Genomic DNA, 19,467 nt, shown 5'->3' on the forward strand with positions numbered 1-19,467 from the left:
TCACTAAATTAAGAGACACTACTTTTGAACATGACTGTACAAAACATTAGGACTGCAATTTAAAAAAAGAATGAATGAATGAATGAAACGTGTACAAATTTATTAGCATTTATTATTATGAATTTTGTTTGAAAATATGCCACTTAGTTTTTCATATAGACCAAATTCTTTGAATTTTACAATACATATGTTTATATAATATATCCATTTAGATTCGGTTCATTTATTTATTTTATTTATAAAGAAAAACCTCAAGTACAACCATCACTCTATGAGTAGGCCAACTTTTGTGGAACCATAGGTAACTAACTTAAACAGATGTCACAATGTAATGAACTGGATATGTGTCTTGTTATAATTTCTCTTCACAAAATATGTATATATATATATATCTGGAACAAAGGAATTTTGAAGCGGACACGTAAAAGAAAAAAAATCACACAGTTAAAAGAAAGTAAACTATACCCCTGTCGTTGAACCCTTCGATAGGGAAGAAAAGACGGGAAAAATTAAAAGATAAAGCAATAACAAAGTGAAATTGGATTATATATACGAGGCTTATTTTTTAATTAAGGGCCGTTTTGCGCATTGCGTTAATTACCAGCATGCTTTGCACGTAAGCAGACGCCATTGGCAAGCTGTGGCGTGTTTTGTGTGATTATGATGCACGTACTTAAAAAAAAATACCACCAAGTGTGAGATACGGTCAGTGACTAGATGTTTTAACAGCGAAAGATGTGAAATTATTAAGTGTCTGGTAAGAATGTCATATGTGAACGCAATGTGCGTAAGTGGGTATTGTTTATTTATGGCCGGTCGCACGAATGTCCATGACGAACAACGAATAGGACCCATTACAGATTTATTTTGATGGAAGTGGATAAACCATCCTTCGTACAGTCCGGACCTCGCCCCTAGAGATTATCACCACTGACACCACTTGAAAACACCCTCTGGAAAGTGATTCAACAATGCCGTGAAGGACTGGCTATCTAAACTTGCAACAAATTTATTTTATGAGGGTAGAGCTCCTTCGTGGCTAAGCGGTTAGCGTACGCGCCTTTGACGTGGGTGACCCGAGTTCGATTCCCGACGGGTCCACGTCTCATACAGCCTCGCTGCTAAACGGGACGTTAAAACGAACTCAACTCTCTTATGAGGGTTTACCAAAGCTCATCTACAGCTACGACAAGAGTCTCAACAACTATACAATCTACGTTGAGAAGTAGCTGATGGTGTACATAAGAACAGGCATAGAGGTAACTGAATTTCTTCCTTTGTATGTTTTTATTTCAAAACGGTCTGCAATTAAAAAACGAGCCTCGTATATTGTTTATAAAAGTAGCATAATTAATGCTTAATATTCCCAATAATTATCTGTTGACACACTAATTAAATAACAGGAATACAAAGAAATTTACAATGCATTATGTTTTAGGCGTAGTAATGAGTTGGATCACAAGTGTACGTTCATATAAAAATCTATCAATACTACAACAGTAATAATAATAATAATAATAATAATAATAATAATAATAATAATAATAATAATAATAATAATAATAGAGTCTACGACATTCTGAACTAGAAATTTCCAACCGGCGATCTGCCATACTGTGATCCTACTAGATCCCGAAGTACTTAAAATTTAAGGAAAGTAGAAAAATACCAGAATTCTAACCAAGATCAAATGTCTTTGAATAGGGGTCTATAGCTAGCTTTTCTCAATAACAGACTGACGCTGGAAAACATTTGAACTTACTGATCTTGTATTTGCGCTTGGGCTTTGCAAATTTATTCACATTGAAATGTTTATTCTACAATGAAAGACTCGTTAGCTGTGTATTGTTGTTGTATGATCAGAAGATACAATTAATAACATTTCAATTGAAAATTAAATGAATGTAGAGAGAAATTTTATTGTCTTATTTACATTTATTGGAAGGGAGGTGTTCTTATTTGTATTCATTAGTTACATTGCAAGTTGTAGCCTCAATGGCACGGATATTAGTCCAAAGTGTCTGTATTCAAGTCTAAGTCGAATCAAATTTAATTCTACTAAATTAATTATTACTTCAGCGCCGGATATGTTGCATTTGATCTGTATATAAAAATTTATTTAATATTATAGATTGTCTATAATTCAAAGAATACCGAAGAGTAAAATTGTATTGAAAGTGAGTTCAAAACTTTTTATACTTATCCGGTCGCCATTTTCTCTCGTCTCCAGAGTGCACGAATCGGAGATGATCTTACAGGAGATAGTATTAAACAAATATTACCAATACTTGGTGATACTGTATGTGAGAACCATACCAAAACATCGGTATACATATACATTACTTGTTCAACAATTCTAGCAAGGCATACAAAACATTATATTGTCCTTTCCAAAGAATGTTCCACGTACTGAGTATTTGGTGTTACTTTCGTATTGGTTTCAGATCTTTAATTATCCTCTGAGTTTTATTAGTCAAATCCTGTACCAATCTTCCTCCTGCTGATCATCATCATGAGTGACAATTCATTACTGACAGGTCACTTGCTGGAAATCGAGAAGGACTCTCACATCACATGCTGAGATAATTTCATCTTCAATTCAATCTTCAATTTCAAAGGAAGAAGAGAGTGTTCAAGCAGTAAATATCATATACTTTCAGAACACGAGATTTTTTATATCTTCATATCAGAGATGTTTGTTCTTTAAAACCTCGAACACCCTCCTTGTGTACGCCACTGTTTACATCTTTTATATTTCGATGGTAAAGAATTTATTTGAAACCACCTGTCTAATGTTTATTTCTAGTTATGTTCTCACAAGTTGCGCGACAAATATGGTAGCAGTGAGAAAGACATCGCTAAATAGTCTTACCCTCTATATTCAAATATCCTTGAGGATGCCCAACAGTTTCCAATCCTCTTTATAAGGTTGCGGACACACACAACTAAAATTCACACTCTGTATGAGCACGGGTGCAGAGGCTTTCAGTATTGGATTAACTGTTGTAAATTCAGCACTATCACACATTAAGCTCATTCGCTAAACGGCTGATAAGTAAGATTGAGTTATTATTCTTCTTTTTAGGAAATTACGGTCGAGTAAATAGTAGAAACCAATCGATCTATTTGCCTTCATTTCTTTCGTACCTCTCTAAGTTTCTTTCTTATTTCTAAATTCCTTTTTGAAAAAAATTTTTTACACTGACATTCTCTTTGTTCTTAATTCTCCATATGCTTTTCAAAAAGGAATTGGGAAATTCTGCGTAATTCTCATATAGTTAAACATTAGGGAGTGCCTCCACCACGGTTTTCGATCTGTCAATTGCAAAAACGGATGACAAGATGAGTATGCTAACGATTACATGCTGGAATCGTTCACGCAAGATTTTGCAAATGGAGTGTCATCAGCAGTGGAGACGATTAATTTTCCAGTGCAGAAAATAACTACAGAGGCTGCGTTTAAGGCTGTAAGTTGACTTGATATTTTAAAATTTGGGAAACAAGAAAAATACAAATCATTTTGTATTTTACTATGTCAATTTCATCAAAATATTTACACTTAAATTCAATAATATTCATGCTAATGAAGACAGGTCTCTACAACAGATCGAACCAATGATTACGCATGAATGTTAAACCTCATAATGTGTCTCATGTTATATTTCACAGTGTCCAAGCATATTGTAGTGTGAAGCAGTATGTATAAAGTGGCCAATAGCGCTATATACAATTAGGCCCTGTCAACAGAATATAACCTGTTTTAGAGTTGACGGTCTTGAACCACGCGCCTCCCCAGGTGGCGGATAGGGCAATGTCTACTAGACATACAAAGCGCCGGAGAAATCACATTTTTAAATTGCTGCCTTGTAGTAAGTAGAGAAATCTACAAGGGGAAAGGGAAGGAAACTGACAGAAAATCACCGACTATGAAGTTAATAATCCCACTTTACAAAAATCCACTCTTCAGAAACTCAATGGCTACACGATATATATATAAAACAAATTATGAACTGGCTAGAGGATGAACAGATATAGTATTGATCACTTGGAATATAAAGACAGAAGTTTAGAAGTTGCAGGACATACTTAAGAACTATTGAAAAATCGAACATAAATAGCAACACAAGGAACAAAAACTCCACACAGGAAAATAACTAACAAAGATTACACGAGCTTCGGCAGTGAAACTCAGCAAACAACTGGTCAATATACAAGATTTATAATCACAAAATAAATAAGAGAATGTGTGTTAAAATATATGCCTATTAATGACAGAATAAGCACATTTGAACAACAGGTTCAGTGAGAAACTCAACCATACCTACAGAAAAGAACAAAGATCAAGAAAAACACCTAATTAGAAGAGAATAAAAATAATAGAGCCTACTAACCAAATATGCAATTAATGAAAACCATACTAATGAACATTACGTTCAAACTTACTATATATAAAATTTAGATCAGCCATAACCTACGTAGCGGAGGCATTCGTTAGGAATGAAACAGGCGGAGCGTTGCATAGATATGAAAGACGACCAATATGTAAAATTCATGGATTAGTTAAAGAGAATTACAACTGGAAAATAAGGAACAATGAAGAAATTAACACATTTTTCTAGAGTGAAATATAATGAGATTCATAAAGTTGCAAAGGATAGGATGGCTGGGACATGTACAAAAGATGAAAAAGAGTAAAGTGATAAGAAGGTGGTAATAATAATAATAAAAAAAGTGTACTCATCAAGGAGAAAAGGAAGACCAATAACCAGATAGATAAACGATATAATTATCTATCTACGTTAAGAGTGAAGAGATGGTAGGATAACAGACAGGAATAGAAGCCCACAGTTAGGAAGGCCAAGGCCCACAGCGTGTTGTAGCGCTGAATGATTAAGGTACACAAAATATAAGTTCTTCAATTAGTAGCAAAATGACATCACACACAGTACAACAGAGAACGGAAATTATTTCTTTCAGGTGTAACGATAACACACAGCCAGTGAGAAGTGCTTAATGTCATGCTCTAGCCGGAAAAAAAAAAAGAAGAGAAAACACAGTAAAAAAATGTTGTTAGAGTAATGTTTTGCTATCTATGAAAATATTGATTTGAAACAATAGGTTTATCTTAAATACAGACACGTTTATATAAGATTAATAGCATATAATATGAACAGTACCAGAGGAAATTTCGGAGGATCGATCAACGAAGAATTGGATGCATGTACCACGAGTAAAACGGTAATATGAAGATACAATTGCCCTCCCAGACTCCTGGGTTTGATTGCCAATGGAAGCACGTGGAAATCTGAAATAATTTCAGAGCATCGGGTTCCAGCTGAAACTACAGGTCCACATCTCATATAACCTCGGTGTACAAAGACTCCAAACTTCAATCAACAAAAGCAATGAATATACAATTATCTTTCATCATTGTAATGAGCAAGCGAAAAATGTTGATACCATGTTCTCAAGACCTTAATACTTTCAAATTGATTCATATTCGCAAAATTTCAGTTCCAGTGGGGGCACATCATTTCTCAGTCACTATCACTTTCAGTTATAGTGGAGACCTGGCTTATTTTCAAAGTCTGTTACGACTTTTGGTTTCATAAGGCAATTAGGTGTTCAAAAACATTCGAAAAATTTAATTTTCTACACTAAATAGAGTTTTCAGTCCATAATTCTAAAATGGTTTGTTTTTGGCAGTCTTCATGCTGCTGTTTTAACATTAACGTCACTTAGTGTGCTCTTAAACTTTTTGCATCACTAACCAAACATCAATTATGTATCTACGTGTTATCTGTATGCCGGTTGGAAATTCCTATTATACTTGAGAACATTTGAATACATATCCATCATTAATCTATGATACAAAGCAGCACGGAATGAAGCTATCAATAAGAAGTGCACGGAATGTATGACCTTATTAGGAACTTGGAAATTGTTTTAGATGTGTACACTGAAAGTCATTACACAGTCTGTTTTAAATTTCACTAAGGAAAGGAGAAACAACTTTATACAGATAAAATAAATACATTAACATTTAATATATATCCAACAATACTTCTTGAACGATCGAATACATGAAACAACAAGCGCGCAACATGTGAGCACGCAGTACCTTTCACATATATGGACAAATATAATGTAGTGTATATATGACATTAATCAGTATCCAATTTTTGACAATAATAATTATAGTAAAATTTTATGGAGCTCTATGGTGCAATACGAATAAACAAATATAAATAGTTATATAATGGTAAATGGAGATGGAATTTCAGGGTGTCTAAAAATCCTGCATTATGGATAAGCTACATGATGTATACAAGGGACAGTCATTTAATTTTTAATATTACGCAGCAAAAACGTAGCGCGGGAGTTCTGTAATCTGTGAAAGTTAGTCTTGTAAGTTTCCAGGGGTGCTAACTTTTACACGTTGAAATACTGCCAGACACAACTATATCCAGCATCCTTCTCTGTGCGAGAAGACAAGCTCTGCTGTCTGACTAGTTTCCTGCATTTAAAGCAGCAGAACGCCAAGGATATTTATGCTGATCTGGTCTATATGTAAGCAAACAAAGTACAATACATGAGACGCTTTAAAATGTGGAAAAACAAGTCTTGATGATGAACCACAAAGTAATAGGCCGCTGTTCAGTAAGGAACCATCAGGATCAGTTAAGGATCCATCAATCATGTTACAATTCATAATTCCTTCCACATGAATAAGGTCGATCTCAAAGACTGCTCACTTCTATATACAAAAACAGAAACATGATCCGAAGAAGAAATACTCACGCAGTGCCATGCAAGGCAGCTATAGCCAATTCCTATAAACAGATTACTATCATGGGAAGGTATAGTTATATCACTCTTACCACAAAAGCAAGGCAATACGTAAAGAAATGGAAGTGCGCATACATTCTCCGTTACCAAAAGCGAAAAAGTAACCGTAATCTCAGAAAGTAACGTTCAGTGTTTTCCCAGATTGTACTAATAATACTCATAACTAATTATGATTGCAAAAGCCAAACGCACTAGGAAATAATATATCTCCATGTTGGTCTCGTGGCTAGGCTGCCTTTCGTGAACGTGATCCCGGGTTCGATTGCCAGTGAGAGACCACAAAATTTTAATTTCACGATAATTCACTTTCACTAATCATGTGTCCATTATCTAAAGGGCATAATCGTGGGACGTTAATATCATTTCCTTGGCTAAATTACGACGGGTTCTTAAACAAAATCATTGAGGAATGTTGAGGAAAGGAGTCTGTTCCTTGCAGACAATGTATGCGTATAGGAGACAGTAGCATTTGCTGGTACTTTGGGCTATGAAATTCTGTTTCCCATTACCATATTCTCCCGACTTAGTACCCAACGACTTCTTCCTCTTTTCTCGCTTTAGTTCGCAGTTCGTGGTCAGTATTTTTGGGACGATTAGCCATGATTTCCGAGGAAGTTCTACAACTAGGATCTGCGTTATGTTCATATAAAGAGTATGTGGAGAGTCCATCAGCAAGTTTACATTCATCACTCGCTCCTTCCGGATAGTACAGCAAATTTCATAACCACTCTTCCTTAAGTTCAAATGGTTCCTTCGTAGCCAATGGATATTGCTCTCGCATTCCAAGCGAAAGACACAATATGAGCTTATGTGGCTTGGATTCCACATTATACTTCAACCAACCTATCCTAAGCTGAAAACGAATTACCAGACTGAATTTTATGTTCTTCAGAATATGTAACACCATTCTCAGTGGTATGATACAGATTCATCATCGATTCTGACGAGGAAATGATTAGCGTTCGCAACTTCGATGATTTACAGAGAACAAAGTCTTACGTGTAGCAAGCATAATTCACGAACCTTAATGAGCCTTTCAATTAGAAACATATAAGTTACTAATTATTAATAAATAACTATGTACAATTTACAAATATTAACACTTCCATATGATGCCGGACTTTTCGAACACCCTGTAGCATTTATATTTACAAGACAGCCCAAAAGGGATGGTGTGACATATTTTATTATTTTATAAAATAATTGTTGAGGTATATTACAAATTTGTAAAGTATTCTTAATCAAGTACTTATCTGTTAACTACCACCGTTCCACAGTAACAATATACTAACATAACAGTGTCACTGGACTTGCATTTTTTTTTTTTTTTTTTTTTTTTTTTTTAATTACAAACATACAGTATCTATTCTCTGTTCCTATTTGTATAAGGTCGATGATGGAAGAACGATTTACCAAGTAAGATTAATTTCGAAAATATATTTGGAATACATATTTAAAACGGACTTGTGAACTTAGAGCAGAGCTTTCCAACTTGAATCAAGGGTTTCACGAGAGTTTTGTTATAAATTCAGAAAATAAAATAAATTACTAACTTGAGACAAAATAATACTAAATATCCTTCTTTTCATTTCTGCAATCTTGTGCGAGTAACATTCAATGATGACACTAGATGTGTTTGTTCTTAATGTTGTATGTGGGTTCATATTTTAACTCTTGGAGTCGTGACACCTCAGCGAACCACGAGACTGTGATATTGTAACGCTCGTCAAGTCAGTGTGAGTCATTGAACTGCTACATAGAAATGAAACTTTTCGATATTACTGAAAATGTGTAAACGCACAGTTTTGTATGAGGAAAAGGCCTTTACTATTACTGTACTCAGTGGCGAAGCATGCCGTGAACAATTTGGATAGACACATAACAAAAACACAAACGTACGTATATATATATATATATATATATATATATATATATATATATATATATGGAAACACGGTGATAGTGTAAAATGAGCGACTCTGATTTAAAACGATGGCAAATTGTTTATTTATAGTTATGTGAGCGTGACAAAAGTGGCAAGTGTGTTGGATGTGTCGGAGGGGCAGTGTGTAAGGTAATGGAGACCTACAAAACTCGCAGCAAAACCACATCGGCAAAGAGCAACAGTAGCCGGGAAAAAACCCTTAGTGAAAGGTCCTGCCAAGCGTCGTGCGACTGCGGTGCAAGCGACGGAAGACTCAAGCAGCACCTTCCACAGCCTGCATTGACAAACATAGTCTACTACGAATATGGTATGGACATAGGTATCGGATTGTATGGGTCAAACCCTGATAAGAGATCATAACGTTTTAGCATGACGCCAATTGTACCACGACCATACAACACTGGCTGTTGATGACTGGAAACGTATGATATGGTCGAATGAGTCCTTACTTAAAACATTAAATCGTGTTTGTGTGAGGTAGATGCCCAAAAAAGCGTACGATTCACAGTGTCTGTGTCCAATCGTGGAACATGGCGGCAGCTTGTTAGTGTAAACTATAATTTCTATTTTTCAACAGGTCCTGTGCTGACGCTTACCGGTTGCGTCCCTGCTCATGATTATGTTGCCATTTTAGGAAACTACGTGCATCCTATGGTCCAGATGTTTCCGGGAAATGATGCTATATTCAACAGTGATAATATGCCAATTCACACAACTAGACCTGTTGTGGTATAATTTGAGGGACACCGGGTTGAAGCTGAACACCACCTGGACCTGAACATAATGTTTTTGAGACACGAATCCGACACAAATTTCCACTCTACTATCTCTCACGGAACTGAATGATACAGTGTACATGAAATGGTGTAATATTTCACCCACTACCGTTCATGAACTCTTACAACTTTATTTCACGTTGCATCAGAGTTGTTCTGTAGTCGAATGCCAAATTAATCTGATGTGTTGCACTTTTTCAGATGTTTCCATTATATAGATTAGGATCTGTATTTTATACGCATACTATCCATGTAGAGTTCTACCACTGTACATAGTTTGGTTAAGGTCGGATGAGTTTCATTGAAAATAAGGATAAAAAAAGAAAGAAAGAATTCATTCTCCATTTTTCATTATCGCTTATTATCTCTAGATAGAAAAATGACAATTCTTTTTCATATTACCTTTAAGATGCATATATTAAAGTTCAGGTACAGTCATACACTGCAATATTAATACTTTATAAGAGGTATAACATTTATTTGTTTTCATTTCTTCTCTCATTCTTATAACGATAACATTAATAAATATGTATAGGTTGATATGGACAATAGTCCGTGTCGTATCATATCGTTTTCTTGTATGTCTAGATCTGAACATTTTTGTTGTGAAATTGTGTAGCCAGACATGTATAAACATGTTTGTTTAAGCAGTAGAAGGTATGATACATAAAGAAGCAATTAATTGTGGATGTATTTTCAATTTTAAAAAAGGAATTTTGTAAAAATAGAATGGTAAAGGCAGAAAATCTACGGAAAATACATGTTTAAATACCTTTTATTTGTGTGCTATCATTGAAATATTTAGTGAGTCAACTACGTTTTAATTAGTTCCCGAAATTCTGAAATAACGAACTTAGGGCAAAAAGTATGCTTTGCAAGTACTTTCAGTCTTGAGCTATTGTATCTTCTACAGAAAATGTTTGGACACGTCTCCCCGCCAGAGACGGGCACGTGTTATTGCTGTATCACAGAAAAAAATTGCAATTATCATATCACTTCCATTTGTCACTTGCGCAAAATATACAATAGAGGGAGAGTTGCCAAACCATTCCACTAGGGAGATTTTTTTTTTTTTTCGGATATCGAACAAGTAAACGACAATATGTGTACAAAATTTGTTTTTCAAGTGCACGTTATACCAATATTGCAATGCAATAATGCAAGGAACATGGATCTAACCACAGGGTTAATGTTCAAGATTCCCCTAGATGCTGTCTACTTTTATGGAAGAAGGATCTAGAAAAGTATCTAGCTGCATCGTTAATAAAAAATAAAAAAAGAACTTACACCTTGCCTCTCCTGATGCCTCACCACTGAATATACTTTAGAAATTTCTTCTATAAACTAATATTTCTTTAAACTAAACCATCTTTGTTACATTAGATAAACTAAACTATCTCTGTTACATTAGAATCTACGTTCTATAATTAGTGTTAAAGAATGTATATCGTGTAAAATTGTGTGAACTCATAGGGTTGGAAAGCACTGCATTAAAGTATCAGTATCGATAACACATCTACACAAATTTGTTGAGACAATGATGTGTTGTTTTCAAGTATTTGATAGAATTATCCTATAGATGGCGTAGTGCGCAATTGACTCCTCAAATAGAATTATTCTCAAAAACTGTTATAATTCTACATTTTGTGAACAGGCTTTTAAAAATATATTGGAACAATTTAGTTTTCAGTCTATAGCCCCAATGAGGAGCCATTGACCTTTGTTTTTACACCAGTGTGATGTGTGATCACTCTTCAAAATATCTGAAGCTTGTATCTCATTGTCGAAACATCTGTTGTTCATCTGGGTTACCTGGAGTATTAGATTTATAAACATAATAGCTTATAACTTGGGATGTTCTAGTTATTAACAATTTTAAATAGTGTGTTGTACTATAGATTAAGAAAGGATAGACAGCCGTGACAATTAAAGGTTCTAGAAAAATGAGGCAATTTTAAAAATTTCATTCATTCAATTATATGAAAAATTAGTCAAAATAAAGACACCGCAACATAATATACCCCCTGGCTGTCGGTTCTTTTGTTAACTTCGAACCAAATTGATTAATTTACGTTTAGCTTTCGGTAACGTTTCAATGCCGAGTTACTAACAGAAAAACAAATATGGGGTTGGTATATTGTATTGTTAGTGACTTTATAGACATATATACAGGGTGTTTCAAAACAACACCGAAAACGTTTGGGAGGTGATTGCTGACACCAAGACAAAACGTATACACCAACCTGGGTGCATAAATGTTTCCTTTCGGAGTTATAGGCTGCCTAAAACATGAAAAAATTAACTTTAAAGGTCCATAACTCCAATACTATGGGGCCTACCATAGTCGGGTCAAGACTTCTCTTAAGAACTAGTATGTGCCCTATTCAAATATCTATGTTTCAGAATCCCGTGGTACTTCCGCAACAATTTTTATAGAAGTAGTTGGTGAGTACTTCAAATTATATACCCGAAGCCAAACTCCCTCTACAAAAATTGTGAGTACCTCACGATTCTGAAACATGCATTTTTGGATAGAGTACATATTAATTCCTCTATTTGGATAATTTGGATAGAGTACTTTAAAATCAAAAGACATACGCAACGCAGGAAGAAAATTATGCCTAGGCGGTACCCATGTTCCATAACCAATAGCTGATTATCTCCGCTAATGTAAGGATGTAAACGAAAAACAGTTGGATACAAGAAGTCTGTTAGTTACTAGAGCACAGTCATAAGTGATTTACATGTTTTATATACTTTCATGTGACTGACAATTTATTCTGGATTGTCTTGTAAATTTTAATTCTCCCCTATTTTTTAAGAAAGTTAAATTATATGTATCATGCATGTGTACGGATGATATTGATTTTGGTGGTAGAACTATTACGTTACTGTTTTCATTCACCTCACACTTGTTTCACAGACTAGATGTTGAGACTATCGCTAAAAGCAATAAAAGCACATATAAGAAAGCTTTATATCTTTATCATAGTATTTACGATTGGTAATAGTGAACCCATACAGAACATGTTCTCTGCACAGTTTTTTGAACAAGGTCCCGAATACACTAGCACAAAACGATGACTTGAACAATTCATTTCAACAATTTTAATTTTCATCATTTTTTCTTCAGGCAAATAATTACATCTTAAATATATACACAACAACGACAACTGCTTGATGTACCATTGACAGTGGAAGAGTCGATCACAATAAAATATAATAGGACGTAAATTACAAAGTCCTGAAGTAAGTAAGCTAGCATTTGTATCACAGTTAAAGATAAACGCTCACTAATCACAACGGTTGAAGCAGTGCTAACATTTCTTCTTTCAGGTAACCTGTATCCTTGCTTGTATGCTGTCTGACATCATTTGCCACAGCCTCATCCCACGTAAAGTTTAAAATGCTTGCAGGCACTAAGTGAAGATCTAATAGCGTTGCATCATGTTCCTCTAGTTTGTGTCCTGTAGAAGCACTCAGGGCGAAAGGCATCCAGTCATTCACGAGGTGTTCTCTCACAAACTCCACCACAGATGAAAACTTTTCATAAACTCTAAAGGTTCCCTATAATAAAAATAAAAATATTTTACCCATCTCAAACGAAAACTTTTGACAACTTTAAAGATTTCCTACAATGAAAATCAAAATGTTTAACCCATCACAGATGAAAACTTTTCATAAACTCTAAAGGTCACCTACATTGAAAATCAAAATATTTAATCTATCACAGATGAGAACTCATAAAATTTAAAGGTTCACTATAATGAAAATTTAAAATCTTTAACCTATCACAAGTGAAAACTTTTTATAAACTTTAAAGCTTCCCTCTAGGGTTGGTCACTCCATATCAAATCAAGCACTAAAAAAGATTAGACAATCATGATATCAGATTTTGATATAACTTGGAATGTTAGTTCCTTTTATGGATTTAAGTGAGCATATATTTTTTAAATTTTTTATTTTTATTTATTTCAAGTGATTTAGGGTTTACGGCCTGTTCAAATTTTCGAATTTTGTGTGTTTTATCGATCAGGCGGAGGAAACGCAATTTGTTTATATACATAGAAAATAAACTATATCTTTTCTTGTTTACTAATCAATGTTGATGAAACTTTTTGAGTTATACAATTTGTAAGGAATCTAGAAAAAAAATGAATTAAACCAACAAGTATCTATACATGGTCAGAAAAGAATCCTAAAGTATTAGTTATAGATGTTTTATAATAAAATACTGAGTTCTACGCTATGTGAAATATCTTCAAAAGGGACAAGCATAATAAAAAAAAAATGCTTTATTCTTGTTCTAAGGGGGGTGCGGTGGCTCAGTGGTAGAGCGTTCACCTCTGGTGCTTGGGGTCCAGGGTTCGATCCCAGCCCCCGCCAAGTGAACCTTGTGGTGGACAAACACCGTGCTCGTGGGTTTTCTCGGGGTTCTCCCGTTTCCTCCCACTTTCTTCATTCCACCATTTCACTCATCTCTCATTATCACCGTCTCCTTTAGCCTAACCGGCATAACCGTGGGACGTAAAACTTAAAGATTTCATTTCATTTTTTTTTCTTGTTCTAAAAGATATATTCTACCACATGCAAAATTAAAATTAACATTTTTTTTCCCTAGCGAAATTAAAACCACATTAGAGCCCCGTTTACCGAATTTGATGGAACAAATGGTCCTTCCGATGAGCGAAGGTTCGGTTAAACTGGAATAAAGGTTTTTGATGTACAGTACTGTAAATTTGATACATTTTCACTGTGGAAACGCGTTGTTTGTAATATATTCAACACTAAACATTGCTAAATTAAAGCCGTACGACTAAAACAATGAAGTTTAATTCAATCTGTGAAAAAACACACACACACATATATATTATATATATATATATATATCGGGTGTTCTAAAAATGGCGCCCACGGTCCGCAGAGCACTGTTCTACAGGTCAAAATAAAGCGAAAACGCTATATGATGAAATACCCTCCGCGGCCTCCTTCAGCCGCTACGGAGAACTGAAAATTTACAATGTGGCAACGTTGTAGATTAACTTTGAAACATAGCAGTTACTCTACGAATTCTTCACGTAGTTACATCGATTATCGCCAGATGGAGTTATAGCTGACAGGCGCAGAGTAAATGGAAATTAAATGATATATTTCAAACAGTAATATTGAGGGTAACTGGGGATTATATCGAACATGCTGATTGGTTTGTCGTCTGTTTCAGTGTTTTTCATTGGCTAATCCTTTCTCAATTGCAGAATAGTTTGTCATTGCTTGTATTTTTCTTTAGTCTGATAGACGTTGATATTAACGCCATCTCTTAGCATCAGTAGCGTTATATCCTGATCTAAGAAAAGTGACAACTAGAGTAATTTATATGTGTGTGTGTGCGTTACACAACTTACGCAGCGGATTGATACGAAAGCAAATCTCGTGTTACTAACTTGTTTAACATGGTAACAACAAAATGCACTTGCAGACACTTGTAGTAGTGAAATAATTGTCATGTTAATTGTAAAAACTGAAGAAAAAAAGTGCAATTGAAGAAAACATTTCTTATTATTTCTATATTAGTATTACGAAATTAGTACCTTCTGCGAAACAAGAGCAAAAAGTGCCAATCCTCAGGAATATTTCGATGCAGAATCGCTTTAAAAAAAAATCAGTAGGTGTCCTTTAAGTAATTTTTCAAGACTAGGTACCACTTGGACACTTTCCCGGATAATTCTGAAAATTGGCCCTCCTAAAAATGCAATTTTAGGTATTGTTGAATGAATAGAGTTTTTCGGTTTTTTCTCTCTTTTTTCACAGTGGAAAATATGTATTCTTGAATGAGAGTATGGCGGTACAACTAGGAATTATATACCTCTATAATCGGAAACACACTTAATTGTTTGCATACTTCCACAAAACATACAAACACCAAATTTTGCATACTTGTTCGTCATGGGATGTGAGTAATGGGAAAATTCCGATATCACGAAAAAGGCGACATTTTCCGTGTAAATGAAGTGTCGAAATTTTTCGTCGTTTCAAAATGCTGGTTTGTAGAGTAGTTCCGCACACCATAGAATCGTCATATTTTGTCGGGCAGTGAAGCTAGGAACATAGTTTATGATAGAAAAAAGAGCATTAAAATTCGTTTTCGTTTCGCGGCGCAAATCGAAAAAATGTGAAATTTGTAATGGCTGTATGTAGGACGTTGAAATTTCGAGGTGATGTTTATTCTGATGCGTAGTTTGCGAATCCGCCCTTAAACTTGAAAAAATAGTCATGTTCGGTGTAAGAAAGTGCTAGGAATGTTATAAGGGGGCGTCTAATTCTACACAACTTGTAGATATGGTGCAATCACGAAATTGCGTTCAAGTGTGTAGATTACAGGGCATGTGAGGGGAAAAATGCGACATGTTGGAAAAGTCGCCATCTTCGATTCAAAATGGCGGCTCAAAAATTTGTAACCATAAAAATTGTAAGTTGTGCTCTTGGTAGGTAAGCCAGGTTTCGCTATGTTATTAAGGACGTAGTTCAGTTTAAGTGAAGAAACAAATCATTGGAGAAGTCGCCATCTTGAATGCAAAATTGCCATATTTTTGAATTGCCTTCATTTGGACTCTTATGTGCTATATTGAGGAGAATAAAACAAACAAAACTCAACGCAGTAAGTTAGCTCCGCGGTAAAGTGTCTGCTTTCTGAGTAGCAGGTCTGGGTTCGATTCCCCGCCGAACCTTCTTTCTTCTTACGTTTTTTTTTCTTATCACGTTGCTTCGTTTTATCAAAATAGTTTCTGTTGGCATTGCGTGAACAAAATATTTTCGTTATTACAGACACAGACGAAAAGAATATATTTATACACTAACTGTTGATATCGTCTCGAAACTAGGCAGTATGTTCGTGTGAAGCTTCGAGACGATACTCAACTATTTAGAAAGAAACATATGTAGCTTTAGAGATGGGGCAACACCAGTGTTTCTTTCAGAAACAATGTTCCTGAGGATCACAGTTAGTATTCCCAGGGGCACTGCTCATAGTATTCTATTTATTATTCTATTATACACGTATTATTTGGTCTCCTGCGTGGGCACTCTAAGAGCCCCAAGGAGGCAGTGTACCCCACAAAAACATTTTGGAAAAAAACATTGAGCATCATTTCCACGATATAGTATACAGACGAGACAAAAATACATTTTGTCTCGCGAGGATAGTGTGTGCTTCGAACCGGAAATAATTGCAAACAATCTCCCTTTTTATACTGGTCGTTTAGATAGATGTGTATACCAAGTTTGAAGTCTATACCACAACTGAAAAAGTATAAGATTATAACTTTTAAGGAAATACACACACACACACACACACACACATATATATATATATATATATATATATATATATATATATATATATATATATATATATATATATACGCACCTTTTGACAATTTTCTCGTTGGCAGCGTATATAGTTATAATATACGGGATACGTGGAAAAGTGCCTCTTTCGGTTCAGTAGTTTGTTTACAGGACCGGTTGGAGTGAAATGCGTTTTATAATAGACTCAACCTTATAGGCAAACAATATATGCTATGAAAATAAACTTTCAAAGAAAGAAAAAGTGAGAAAAAGATTGTTAGGAATCGAACCCAGGTCTCCTGTGCACTAGGCTCACGTCAATCCCCTACACTACCGATTTCCTTAGATTTTCGACTTCGTTCTTACTGCTCACATGATACTGGTACGTTGCGGCCGGCATCTGTGCGGAATTTTATATACCTCTATAATCGGAAACACACTTAATTGTTTGCATACTTCCACAAAACATACAAACACCAAATTTTGCATACTTGTTCGTCATAGGATGTGAGTAATGGGAAAATTCCGATATCACGAAAAATGCGACATTTTCCGTGTAAATGAAGTGTCGAAATTTTTCGTCGTTTCAAAATGCTGGTTTTTAGAGTAGTTCCGCACACCATAGAATCGTCATATTTTGTCGGGCAGTGAAGCTAGGAACATAGTTTATGATAGAAAAAAGAGCATTAAAATTCGTTTTCGTTTCGCGGCGCAAATCGAAAAAATGTGAAATTTGTAATGGCTGTATGTAGGACGTTGAAATTTCGAGGTGATGTTTATTCTGATGCGTAGTTTGCGAATCCGCTCTTAAACTTGAAAAAATAGTCATGTTCGGTGTAAGAAAGTGCTAGGAATGTTATAAGGGGGCGTCTAATTCTACACAACTTGTAGATATGGTGCAATCACGAAATTGCGTTCAAGTGTGTAGATTACAGGGCATGTGAGGGGAAAAATGCGACATGTTGGAAAAGTCGCCATCTTCGATTCAAAATGGCGGCTCAAAAATTTGTAACCATAAAAATTGTAAGTTGTGCTCTTGGTAGGTAAGCCAGGTTTCGCTATGTTATTAAGGACGTAGTTCAGTTTAAGTGAAGAAACAAATCATTGGAGAAGTCGCCATCTTGAATGCAAAATTGCCATATTTTTGAATTGCCTTCATTTGGACTCTTATGTGCTATATTGAGGAGAATAAAACAAACAAAACTCAACGCAGTAAGTTAGCTCCGCGGTAAAGTGTCTGCTTTCTGAGTAGCAGGTCTGGGTTCGATTCCCCGCCGAACCTTCTTTCTTCTTACGTTTTTTTTCTTATCACGTTGCTTCGTTTTATCAAAATAGTTTCTGTTGGCATTGCGTGAACAAAATATTTTCGTTATTACAGACACAGACGAAAAGAATATATTTATACACTAACTGTTGATATCGTCTCGAAACTAGGCAGTATGTTCGTGTGAAGCTTCGAGACGATACTCAACTATTTAGAAAGAAACATATGTAGCTTTAGAGATGGGGCAACACCAGTGTTTCTTTCAAAAACAATGTTCCTGAGGATCACAGTTAGTATTCCCAGGGGCACTGCTCATAGTATTCTATTTATTATTCTATTATACACGTATTATTTGGTCTCCTGCGTGGGCACTCTAAGAGCCCCAAGGAGGCAGTGTACCCCACAAAAACATTTTGGAAAAAAACATTGAGCATCATTTCCACGATATAGTATACAGACGAGACAAAAATACATTTTGTCTCGCGAGGATAGTGTGTGCTTCGAACCGGAAATAATTGCAAACAATCTCCCTTTTTATACTGGTCGTTTAGATAGATGTGTATACCAAGTTTGAAGTCTATACCACAACTGAAAAAGTATAAGATTATAACTTTTAAGGAAATACACACACACACACACACACATATATATATATATATATATATATATATATATATATATATATATATATATATACGCACCTTTTGACAATTTTCTCGTTGGCAGCGTATATAGTTATAATATACGGGATACGTGGAAAAGTGCCTCTTTCGGTTCAGTAGTTTGTTTACAGGACCGGTTGGAGTGAAATGCGTTTTATAATATAGACTCAACCTTATAGGCAAACAATATATGCTATGAAAATAAACTTTCAAAGAAAGAAAAAGTGAGAAAAAGATTGTTAGGAATCGAACCCAGGTCTCCTGTCCAGTAGGCTCACGTCAATCCCCTACACTACCGATTTCCTTAGATTTTCGACTTCGTTCTTACTGCTCACATGATACTGGTACGTTGCTGCCGGCATCTGTGCGGAATTATACCTCTAAAATCGGAATAGTAATCGGGTTATATATGCGTTTTTTAGTATCATTAAGGAAATGATGTCTTGTTATTTAATTGTATTAAGAAATGAGAAAGACACCATTCTAATACACTGTTATACTACTATGCAAAAAGTGGTTTGTTTAAAATGCTATAAACAAATTTTCAAAAGCCTTCAATAATATTCATATTCTAAATTACTTAGTTAATAATCGTCTTCATTGAAAATATGAGAGTAGAGATACACG

The 19,467-nt window shown here is 35.0% G+C and overlaps 1 protein-coding gene across 1 annotated transcript in view; it reads right to left on the bottom strand.

Moving 5' to 3' along the window:
• Positions 1 to 465: 465 nt before the first annotated feature.
• Positions 466 to 19,467, bottom strand: part of LOC145673061 (UBX domain-containing protein 6-like) — a 50,429-nt gene continuing 31,427 nt past the window's right edge. The window contains exon 8 of the mRNA XM_081742405.1: positions 466 to 13,137. Within this exon, the coding sequence (XP_081598531.1) occupies positions 12,868 to 13,137 (270 nt within the window). The 3' untranslated portion in view covers positions 466 to 12,867. The remainder of the gene's footprint in view (positions 13,138 to 19,467) is intronic.

This window comes from Thermobia domestica, chromosome 16, assembly GCF_964235325.1.
Source record: "Thermobia domestica chromosome 16, izTheDome1.hap1.1, whole genome shotgun sequence".
NCBI lineage: Eukaryota > Metazoa > Arthropoda > Insecta > Zygentoma > Lepismatidae > Thermobia > Thermobia domestica.